At 38.9% G+C, this 12108-nt stretch overlaps 1 protein-coding gene across 2 annotated transcripts; it reads right to left on the bottom strand.

Annotated features, from left to right (window-relative positions):
- Positions 1-1579: 1579 nt before the first annotated feature.
- Positions 1580-11053, bottom strand: stam (signal transducing adaptor molecule (SH3 domain and ITAM motif) 1). Of its 2 annotated transcripts, none has more exons than XM_029524536.1 (14): positions 10865-11053; positions 9336-9420; positions 9026-9101; positions 8716-8811; positions 8349-8495; positions 8018-8108; positions 7635-7830; positions 7162-7256; positions 6351-6439; positions 6022-6109; positions 5799-5853; positions 5483-5636; positions 5026-5147; positions 1580-4792 (listed from the first exon to the last, which is right to left on the bottom strand). In XM_029524536.1, exons 1-14 carry the CDS (start codon positions 10902-10904, stop codon positions 4576-4578), a joined length of 1551 nt encoding a protein of 516 aa, XP_029380396.1. In that variant the 5' UTR covers positions 10905-11053; the 3' UTR covers positions 1580-4575. The 2 variants fall into 2 exon arrangements, with proteins under 2 accessions (XP_029380396.1, XP_029380394.1); XM_029524534.1 differs by lacking the exon at positions 10865-11053 and adding an exon at positions 10054-10137.
- Between the last annotated feature and the right edge of the window lie 1055 nt (positions 11054-12108).

Below are 12108 nucleotides of genomic sequence, written 5' to 3'. Positions count from 1 at the left end.
AAAAAATTAAAACAAAAATAAAGTAGAAAGAAAAAAATAATAAACCTGAAACATGCATGTATAATGTGTTTAAGATCGCAACAAAAACAAATTTAACATCTTTGAGATCATGCCATGTGGTGGTAAGTTGGGGGGGGGACACTAACTAAGTCTCACATACTCTGATCTCCATCTAGTGGCAAAACAAAGTTCCTAAACACTTGGTCCTAAATCTAACTTCTTTGCAAACCAATTTTCAGCAGACTCTCAGTATATGGTGAGTTCTCATTGGAAAAGTCATTCAAGGGCATATTGCAGGTTAAAGACCACTTTGAATCAATGTTTAGAAAAATAATATAGGAACAGTTTTTTTCTTCAAAATATATTGGTAAATACATCAATTAGGCTTCTAGAGGCATTTTTTGTGAGAAAATTTAACTTCCAAATCTGAAAAAGTTAAAGCGGAAGTGACGTAGGCAGAGGGAGCGCAGTAGGAAAACAATGGATCCCAATCTCAGTTTTGACACAAGAAACGTTAAATGTGTACCATTACACAGATGACGGACCACAGCCCGATAACTATGAGCCTGTTATCTGCCCCAGAGAGCAGGGAGAGACCAGGGGGAGAGTACATGGTCAGAGGAGAGCAGGACAGGTGGTGTTAGCTTATGTAATATTGTGTTCAGGCCATAATATTGCACAGATTACCAACATATGTCCTGCAATAGCAAAATTATGAATGGTCATCTTGTTACAGGCAGGAGTATCGATACTTACAAATAATCAAAATGAATTATCTTGCTGATGTGTCTCATACTCGTAATATCCGCAGCACTACGGGGTGTAGCTCTGTACTGCTGCGGGAGAGAAACACTTTGGTGATCCACGTTTTGTTTGATACGAGCTTGTTCGGAAAATGCAAGGTCATGACCTCACCCGAGGAGAGCATGTGCTGCAGGGAGGTAGAGGCCTGCTGGGCCTTAGTGGAGAAAGTCACCCCCAGGCTCCAAGTGCAGGACTTCATTTATACACTGCAGGCCGGCAGACATGAGCATGTTATACAGGGCTTAAAGCGCTCCAGCACTGTGCCGTTGGACTGCGATTAAAAAAGATCAACATTAAAACAAACAAACCTGTTGATGCGGGTTGTTGTCCGCTTCGAACATCCAATTGAGTTTGCCTATCAACAGAATGAGAGTAAAGCAGCTTTCCCTCAAACCAAAAACTAACATCACTAACCAATCAGCAGGCGTGGACAGTAACGAAGTTCATTACTCAGAGTACTGTAGTGAAGTACAGTTTTGAGTATCTGCACTTTACTTGACTATTATTGTGGGGGGATTATGTATACACCCCAAAAAAATAACCTGTAATATGCCCTTTAAAATAGACAGTACCTTTCAGAATGGACTGCGTAAAAGTTTGTGTGTTGATTTCTATATATAGCATCTCCTAAGTTATATGTACTGCGTAGATGTGTTTCACTTGATAGCTTTGCAAAGTTAAAAATAAATCCATACAAAGCCTTGAATTTCACACACCTTCAAATTACCCCAAAAACAAGCTAACAGGGACATATATTATTCTGTACATTTGGCCTGGTTTTATTGTGAATATCAATTTATAAGTATGGTTAAAAGAATACATACAAACAGCAGGGTACAATTTTAGACAGAACGTTTACAATTACGTTGGTTTAAAACTTAAAAACAGGCAGCATCTCAATCCTGTACAATAAGGATACATCGGGGGCTGCAGTCTAAAACTGTGGTGCAACAAGACGTTACGTTTGGATGATGTTATGACGGGCTCCAGGTCCCATGGTCCCAGAATAGCAGCTACTTTGATATTTTTGGCCCTCTTTGTTTCACTGATTAGCACATTTTCTTTCTTGCAATTAGTTGAAGGCAGCCAAAGGAAAAAAGAAAAAAAGAAAATGAACTTCTGGAGAAAACAACGGCCTCCTGCAGAGCCCCAGGTGGCAAGCTTAAGTTGCACATAGTTTTTTTTGTTGTTAAGGTGGCACATGGATGACAAGAAGCAGCACATCTGAAAACGTAGCATTCAAATTCGACAAATTGAAATGACACTAATTTGTCTTTCAATTGAGGAACATGTGGTTTACATTTCTAAAATGATTCATAATAATTCCTTCATTTAGCATCATTCAATATTATACAACAGATAAATAATGAAATTATCATCCCATTTCATTTGCTTTTTTTTTTTCAAATCTGCTCAGTTTTGGTAACCAACCAACTCTTTTCCAAAGACTTAACGAGTGCAACGAGTACATTTTGTACAACACTTGATCTTTCCCCTCAGTGCTGAGTGCTGTGACTGATAGCTCATGGAGAGGTGGGAAAAGAGAGGTTTACAAAAACTGTGGCAGAGGCCTGATCCCTGTCTCAGGTAAATCTGTTTTAGTGTTAGACAGCTCCAAGAAAGGACATGTTTGAAATGTATATGTGGTGCGGGGTTTCCACCTGTTTTCACATTACCTTTGACCTTACAGTACAATAAGCGTGTATCAAACACAGAGAGTCCATGTTCTCATGTCAACCATTTAAATATACAACTAAGTTAAGCAGAATATCATATATTCCACTTTGCTTTGAATACATACATCCTGCACTGCTTCTTCATTTAAAATAGCATAACAATAATTAAACCATAAATTAAGATGTACTACAAAAAACAAACAAACAAAAACATTGTATTCATTTTTAACACTGACTAAAGAGATGCTTCAAAGACACTGGGGCAGTTCAGAGAATTCACCCCTTAGTAGCCAAGTCTGTGGTAAGAGTTTGTTAGCACAGCTCCTGAATGGAGACAGAGCTAGTCTTACATCCACCAATGCCAATGTTGAACTACTCCTTTCCAAAAAAAGGGAAAGTCTGCAGTGTAAGGTGAAGTCATTGAAAGAAACTGAAAATTATCTTAAGTTTTTCTAGTGTGTGGGTCTTTCCCCCTCTCCCAATTTGTTATCTTTGGCTTTTACACCTTTTAATTCACCCATTGGGACTGCAGAGTTCACCTTTAAGGCTGACTAAAAACACCAGGAGCTGTGTTAACATTGATCCTACCAGTGAGGTCGTCACGTGGCTTCACTTCTAGTTCAGTACAGTATATACAAGAGTCATGTGCATGCTTGAATTCCTCTTGTTTCTTTTCCCTCCGAAAAATCAAAGTGGCCTCAGTTTCCAGTACTTCTAAAAGTTGACAACATATACAGAATGTAGTAGCCTAAAGTTTTCAGCACCGCTAAACGTTCATTTTCTGATGCAGATACATATAAAAACAAAGAGGAAAGGTAAAGTAAGTCAACTCCCCGTTTTTTTTAATGTGATTAGCACTGCAGTTGCTTTAAGTGGATGAGAAGACTGGTGTGTGAATTTACCTCCATGTAAGTGTGAGTTATGGTAAATGATCATGTACATCTGAGGATGTGTGAACCAAATGCCGCAACTGTATTTGCGTGTGCGTCAACTGCTGTACAACTGCCCGTAGTGTGTCCGAGTAGCGCTCGTGTAGCTTTAATGTAGTGTGCATGTTGGGGGAGAAGTGCAGGAATGCCCGTCTGTGTGTCACACTTGATCAAATAGTAATTGCATATGTAACATGGTATCAGGTTGGAGTGATTATAGTTTCTTTTGTTTCCTCAAAGCTATTTGATTATGCTCTATCTAAAAAGCCTGAATTTTATAATAAGTATTTCTTTTAAAGTTTTGGGGGAAAGACAGTCACTGTTAAAAATATTATAGAGACAGGTATGGTTGTAACTGATGAATTCAAATTAATTTCCTGTGGAACTAAATATTTTCAGCTGAATATGCAAAAATGTTAAATTTGTGACCAAAGAAGGATACTGCACTATTTACCCCAAAAAGAAGTATATCGAATTTATCAGTTGCTTCCAAATTCATCCAAAAGAAATTGTCTTTCCTCTATAATTAGTACAAAATTATGTTTTCTATTCCTGGAAACCTTTTTGGAAACTATTAAAAAACAAACAAAATAAATTGTTACTGCAAGTTTTCCTGCCTGTGAATACTAGTAAACAATAAATTATCAGGTCCTGTAAATAAAAGAGACAGCGCATATATTGCTTTAAGATCTAGATTTGGAAATGATCAGGCTTGAATCATGACAAAAAAAGTGCAACTATATATGAAAGTGCAGCTGAAAGCTCCATGTCTGCACACGTTCATATATAAAAAAAAATTAAATAAAAAAATCAAGTGAAAACATTGTAGTGAAGAGTGAAAGCACAAGAGCATGATTAAGTGAATGCAATCCTAAAAGACGCTAGTGTCCACTTTCAGACCATGTGTGTCCTAGTGTGAGCTCTTTAAGTCAAAGCCTCGTGATCATTTCTAAACCTGGAGAATTTTAACTGTCTATCTGCCAGATCAAATAATACAATATGTCAAATGTCAAGGTTAGTCTACTCTTGTATTATTTTCATCCACCTAGTATTTCATGATATAACAAATCACAAAATATACTATAAAACATACTATTTGATCAGGTCTGGGGCATGTGTGTGTGTGTGTGCATAATGTGCAGGGATAACAGTGAGCTAACGGGGCCCTATAGTAAGGCTTTCCCTGAGTAGGGCGGCTGTGCAGCATCTGGGGAAGGTGCTATACTTGGGCCAGATGGGGTGCTGTAGTTCGCCGTTTGCGTCATGCCTGGGGCGGGGCCTGAGGCAGTGGCTGGGTTCTGGTAGGACTGAACGTCTGCTGGGGCCATGCTGCCTGGAGCTGCAGTGTAGACTGGCGGTTGGCCCATGTACATATGAACATCACTACGGAAAAGAGTGGAGAAACACTTATTACAACATTACAGCAAGATGGAATCATTACATGGTAGGTGGAAGACACCAACAGTAATACTGAAAAGCCAATCAGGCAGGTTACTAATAAAGGACAGCAACACTAAGGGGAATTAACTTGTTTACTTTGTATGGCTATTTCAGCCTAAATTAGATTTCTGCTTCATATACTTTAGTCTTTAGTCTGTCTGGACGTGTGAATTCACCTGTGAGCAGGTTGGCCAGGTATGGGGGTTCCAGCTGGAAGCTGCTCCATGGGAACAGTATAACCCTGCACTGCAGTACCGCTCATGGCATAGGTACCTGAAGCAGGCTGGCCAGGGTAGACCTGTAGCCAAAAACATCCACAACACTCAAGAACATTTTCCCTTACATCATAGTGCTACACCAGACTGCAGACAGCAGTCTTCCAGACAGCACCTTCATAATTTAGGTGACACTTGCTGAAATAAAGCATTTTGTTGGTGTCAAGTAAAAGGTCCAAAACAGTGTAACATCTATCAACACATGGCAAGGTAGGGAGCCAGTCAACCCAGCATCACCTAATTTGGTAGAATTTTAAATACAGTTAAAAAGAAGTAACATTGGTTCTCTTTTTTGAACATCTCTACTTGTGAAAATGTTGTAGTGCAGAACAGACAAATTGGTCAGGTATGACTGTACCTGTTGTGCAGCATTGGCAGGCTGCTGCATATAGTACTGTTGGCTCTGCAGCTTGGCATACATGGCATAGACTGGATCCTCATTCATCAACTTTGCATACAAAGACAGTGCTTCCATCACCTTCACATTAAGCTCAGACAGCTCTGAGTGCTTCCTGATGACAGAGGCCAACAGATACACATTAACAGTTAGATTCCCTTTGCTACATATTTAATAAGGGTATGAATTATCCAAGTGATATCAGTGATGATGTTTTTCAACAAACATTTTGTGCCTTTCAGCAAAAACACATTTTTGCAATTTCTGCACAAAGCACCTGTCAATATCCTCTAGCTTCTGGTCAATAAGGGGTCCCATTTGATTGCAGGCACCTGATAAAACGCAATAAATTAAAATAAAACATGTATTTATTATTTTTACTCATTTCACGTGAAGTCAATATACATAAGGTTTACACAAGAGTAAAACTAGTTACTGTAAACTAATGTTTAATTATTTTATTATTTTTTGAAATCAGATTCCATCAGTCTTTAGTTTACCTTCCAACTGTAGTAACTCGACACTGTCAGACTGGTTGTCTGTGGGATCTGCACTCTGAATCATCTGTAGTAGCTGATCCATTTTGTCCTGGAAATAAAGTTTCCAAGGTGAGACTCAAGTAGTTGTGATGTGTTCATTTTCCAACATAACTGAATCCAGTTTGGAGGGAAAAAAACATTCTCCTTGTGAAATTAGTTTACCAATACATTTTTTGGAAATAGAAAATGTTGTCTCTTTTAGTATATTATTCTGACTCTGTGATGACCAGGTGACACTTTAAAAATGGTCCTAGCAAAAAACCTTTTGATGAAACAGTGATATTGCTTACCTCGTCTATATATACAGGCTCTTGTTCAGGCTCTATGGTCTCCACCTGGACTTCCTCACTAAACTGTACTGTCTTCTTCTCTGTCTTCACTGTGTATTTCAGAGTAATAAAAAAAGAGTTTTGAGGGATTTAGCTTTCACAGAGGCATCACACAAAGGAACACATAGAAGAAGCTGCAAATGATAAGAAAAGTGTGTTGAAGTATAAATAAGCATGACAAATGACGGATGACAGAGGTTCTGCTTAGCAACAAGTGATCCCGCAGGCAAAACATTTTGTGGCTCACACAGTAGACTCCATTCTGGTATCCATGAGGATATAAAATGCTGGTAAGAGTTAGCAACAACAACAAAAAAAAAAAGAAATAAAGAAAGAACATGCATTGTGCCTTACTTGACGAGTCAATGTCAACTGACAAAGCTGCATTTACATGGCTGATTTCGCATTTACAGAAGAAACAACAAATCTGTATCAGTATGAATAACAATTTGTTTTATCAGCAGAAAAGATCTGAAATGTCTACTGGATATCAGAATAATTCCCCATACTTCCCCCAACTTTTCAGAATTTTAGTGTTAATGGTTTCTGCAAGTGATTGGCAATATCATATCATGTTAACTGCATGACATCAATAACTTAATTATTTCATCTTTGTGATTGTGCTGTGTTCTTTGTGTTGTGTCATCACCAGTGTGTAAAGGATAAAAATCTCCCCTCTGCGATCAAAAAAGCAACACTGCTAATGGACTAAATAGGATCGCAAAATCAAAGAAAAATGGGTAAAGGATGCGTTTTAACTGTGTACACTCACTCATCTCGGGCTCTGCTGTGAGGTCAGCAGTGACAAAGTTCGATGGGAACAGCCCCACTCCTTGGTACGTTTCCCCTTTCCACCAGTTGGGGTCACTAAGGAAAGAAAACCAGAAGAACAAAACTTTCCTCACACGTCGAGAAACTACTACTGGATTTAACCTGCTGCCTTCCCTGTATTGTGGAATTCACAATACAAATATAACTAATTAGATCAGAAGATTATTTACTCAAGCTTCTTTGAGATATATTTGAATGAATTCCTGAAGAGCCATTTCAGAGGTACATCCGTTTTCATCAAATTCTGACTGAATTTGTTCAGTTCAGCTGTTCATATTGGTGCAATGTGTCAATGAGATAGACTTGACTTTTCTAAATTATATGTTTAACTCCACACCAACCAATTGCCTTGAATCCTGTTATTTTCCAAATCTTTGATTGCAGTGCTTATTTTGCTTGTGTGTGCAAGTTCACCTCTCGTCCAGGATAGTAATGATTTCCCCTGACTTGAAGGTGAGCTCATTGTCCTCAGCAGCCTCAAAGTCGTAGATAGCACGGACTTTTCTACCATCTGACTTGTGTGAGGAGAGCAGGTTGGAGGTGCTTGGGTAAAGGCTTGACAGGGAGGTTTGTGGCTGCTGGCGTTGCTCCTTCAGTGACAATTCAATAGCTGCAAAGAAAAAGGTGTGCGTCATGTACTGGCCCTCAAAAATCCTTGTTTTATATCTGCAGTTGATCAACTCAGTGTTAACTTCCATGTACATAGGTCACTTGACATGGCCTTTTCATGTACAATTCTCCACTGATACCAAACAGCTGACAATCAGGCCAGTTGTATCAGCCTTCACCCTCCTTACCTTTGGCCAAGTCTTCCTCTTCTTTCTTGTTTGTTGAGGTGGCTGGATCCTTTGCCACTAAAGCAGGGCTTGCTTTTGCTTGCTCTGCAGCCTGGAAAAATTAAGTGCAAGCCATTTACTAATATAAGACTTTAAACAATGGAGTACTTTTCCCATCTTATCAACCACGCAAAGATCTTAACACTACAAGCTCCACTCTTCCTGCCTCACTATTTAAGGAACAATAAAATTTAAATTTTATATGAGGCACTTTTTTGGCTTCATTAGGTAATAGTTTTACTAACTACTACTCCACTAGCTTTCCACAAATACAGCAATTTAAAAATTCTACCTGAGACCCTACTGCAGGGAAAGTAACGCCTTGTTCACGTAGATTCTTGATCATCGCTGAGATCAGACTGAGCTGTGGATCATTGCGGAAATCCTCAGCCCACTCCACCATGAGGGCCTTCAGCTTCTCACATACTTTGGGGTGGCCCTGAAAAGTAAAAAAAGCATGTTTTGAGTTTTGATTGTGTATTGTATTACATAAATCATGTAGAGCTGCACAATATGCAAAAAAAAAAAACTATTTGATTCATTTCAGAGATACTGAAATTTCTTTTGAATGCTTGTTCTTGCATTTTACTTACAGATTTTAACTTATTTGTTAATATTGAAATGATCTGGACGTGTACAAACAGAAAATGACCATGTACCTTATTTAAAACATTACTGACTTCACTGGCAAACTCTCTGGAGCAAACCTCCAAGTGGAAAATTTTCCCACAGTTTGAGACGCAGGCACCAAGAAGCTGCGAGGACAAAAAGTTCAAAATATTTCCATAACTGGCAGGGAAGCAAACATGAATCTCCAGTTAAGATAAACTCATCGTACAATAGATTTGGTTGCTGCACTAGATGCCCCCCATAGTGAGGGTTTAATTAAGTTAGATGACAAAAGGACAACACAGCAACTCCATTAACTGAACAATAACATATATATACCAAACATGTCTGTTTGCTTACAGTCAGTGCCTGCATGGCCACATGAGGATCCTTGTGGTTCACTCTTCTCATTATAGAGCGGAGACATTCTTTCGGGCTGCAGGAGAACAGCAGAAATAAAAGGTTTGTGGAAATTAATTGCTTGGCCACATAACAATATCACAATTGATGTTTTTACAGTGAGAATCAATATTCATCTACAGTTTCTCCTTGTGTCCTGGGGTTGAATCTACAACCATTTTCTATGTATTTCAAAAACCAAAAGGCCCAAAAGAAAATCTGATGGAAGTGTTTGTGCGCTTCTGTTGTGTGTAGCAGTTGGTTAACTAACCCAGTGCGAGACTGTCCTATCTTATCACATATGTCCAGAATGAGGCCCCAGTCCTCCGCTGTGTTCATCTCACTGGTTGCTTTCTCTGCAGGGAAAAGAACATGAGCAGCAGAAAACTTAAAGGTTGCAAAATAATTTTCCTGACTTAGAAAGACAAACAGGAAAGGTGACGTTACTCCTGAGATCCGAAATCCTTCTTGAAACCTCTGTCCTCAACATATTTTGCCATAGACAATTCTGTTGCTGCCAAAACATCTGTGCAAACAAGAGCTGGATAAAGACCCTCGACTAAACAGAGACCTCTTATTATACAGTCCAGCAATAAATTATAATCTGTTTATGCTCCTAAAGTTTGATTTACTCTCTGAGGTACTGATTAAACTTTGAATCAGAGTAAATTCTGGATTGCAGTTTGTGCATTTGTAAAAATATACAGATTTGTGTTTTTCACTCAGTGGTGTCATTGTAGTTTTCACATTTTCTTTCAGAGATCAGATGTTGTAGTCAATTAAGTCCAACCACCTGGTAATACCCCATTACAATTCAAAGTAATGCATTCAAAGTCCTACTGACACATCACCAACCTGGACTTCAAATACCGAAAGGAAGACTACTTTACTGTTTGCTGTAAAAGATACATTAATCCAGCTGACATGTTAATATTGATGCAAAATTTAAGCAGTATTTTATTCACCAACACTTTCTAAGTGGCACCTACCAGCTTGCTTATCCAACAGTAGGACTAAACAGTGAGGAAATGACCTTTTTGTTGTGAAATAGCACATACATTAAAACCTTCACCAAAGCAGCACGTCCTGTAGATTGTGTGATTTTGTGCAGTGATGTGTTTGTGTACTTTGCCCACCCCCTCTCCACTGCACATGCTAATGAAGTGGTTAACCACTCCACCCAGAACAAAGAGGGAGAAGGAAACACATCGTAGTTGGCTGGTTTCACACACCAGCCGCATCCTCTTTCACTTCCAGTAACCGTGAGAAGTCCGGCTCATCATATCAGAGAGACTAAATACAAAACGGGATACAGTCAAGTCCCGAGCAGGCAGATGGCTGCCTACCTAACTAGCTAGTTAGCTAGCTTCAATTAGCTGATGACAGCATGCCACACGTATTTTAACACTTCGCCGACAAACATTACTCATAATATGACTTCCCAAGCTAAAGAAAAATACGAGCAACGAAGCAGTTCAAATTTTGAAATGTCTGGTTTCATCAACATTTTTCAAGGATTCTGGATGCTAGCTACCGCTAGCTAAGTCTGCACATTGGACAAGGCTAGCTAGTTAGCCCACTGAGCTCTGTGGCGACCCGAATCACAACAAACCCCGTCGAGACAGAAAGCACTCCCATAACTTCATATAGTCCGTAATACACACTGAAAGAAATCTATATATATCAATATGTGTGCACGTCCTGGGGCTAAGTGGGAGGTTGGACACAAACAAAGCTGCCTGATCACAGCTGCTTCAGCTAGCCTGCTACAAAGAGCACCAGCGGCTCTCCATTACTCACCAACATCTTGGTCAAATGGGTTCGTCGCGAAGAGAGGCATCGCTGGTGTGTTGACAACAACAGATTTTGGCCTTTTTCTTGTAATTTTCTTTGCCCTCTGGTTTATTTCATAGCCACAGTTTGGTGAATGTCAAGCGGAGCTGACTCCACACAGTCGCTCCTTCAACACACGGCGACAAGCTAACTGTTGAGGCAAACCGGGCAGCGATAAAAAAAAAAAATAAAAATAAAAATAAAAATAAAAAAACCGGCTGTCATCCGCTGTCATCCAGATCACAGCTGATTACTGAATGTACAGATCACACAATCAGCCTCTGCAAAATAACATGTCATCGTCAGGTGATACGATCATGTGACGCCTATCGAGCAAATAAATAGATAAATAGATAAATAAATAAATAAAACTGTTCAGGTGGAATCATCCACTTTTTTTTTTTAATACCAAACCCATTAAATTTATTCCGACCAAATCTGGACTGGATAATCACAGGGGAGCGATGGTAGACACTTTAAAATACATTTTGGAAACTATTATTCTGTGTTTAAAAATGTGTTCATACCTGTAGAAAAATATACAATGTATGAAATGTCTTTGTGGATCAACAATATATATTATATACATAAATAAAAATGCGGAGCGTTATTTACTTGGTGAAACATAGGAAAGATAGATCCTACAAGGGCGCTCATCAAGTACACTTTACTTGCAGATATAAGTTTTTCTTTACTGGCAAACCTCAGATAATACTGTAACACTGTATACAGTATACTAATAAACTGTACCACTGTCAAACCAATGGGTTTTGATAATATGCTTTTTTTTTTTTTAAATAGCTAAAAATAAATAAATAAATAAATACACAAATTTCATACAGAATCGGAACTATATTAAATATTGATTTAAGAAAATCCTGCATTTGTGCCGCAGTGATTCTGTGGAGGTCTAGATTCAAGTCGTTGGGCGACAGCTGTCACATCTGGTCCGGTCAGGTCTAGTTCCTGGGAGGAAGGGGGGTTCGGCTTCTCCTTGCTTTAGCCCAGTCCATCACTCGTCACTAATTAACCAATTAATCCTGTTCATCTTCTCACACCGGGAATGGAACCGTGCTGCTCAGGTCACCACATACATTGATTCTTATCAAATCATACACCTATAATAAATCCATAATGGTGAAGGATAACTAGATTTACTGAAGTACTGTACTTGAGTACAATGTAGATATAGAATAGAAGAAAAATCAAGA

Source organism: Echeneis naucrates, chromosome 17 (genome assembly GCF_900963305.1).
Source record: "Echeneis naucrates chromosome 17, fEcheNa1.1, whole genome shotgun sequence".
NCBI lineage: Eukaryota > Metazoa > Chordata > Actinopteri > Carangiformes > Echeneidae > Echeneis > Echeneis naucrates.
Note: the sequence above shows the minus strand (reverse complement) of the source record. Positions and strands in the feature narration are given on the sequence as shown.

What these genes read in the sequence shown, in the direction of transcription:
- stam (XM_029524534.1), bottom strand. Translation starts at nt 10,120, where the DNA reads ATGTGCTATTTCACAACAAAAAGGTCATTTCCTCACTGTTTAGTCCTA. An exon ending in TCAGTAATGTTTTAAATAAG is followed by an intron (nt 8,496 to 8,715) that starts GTACATGGTCAT and finishes TTTACTTTTCAG; the next exon opens with GGCCACCCCAAAGTATGTGA. An exon ending in CCTGGCCAACCTGCTCACAG is followed by an intron (nt 4,793 to 5,025) that starts GTGAATTCACAC and finishes TCTTTTCCGTAG; the next exon opens with TGATGTTCATATGTACATGG.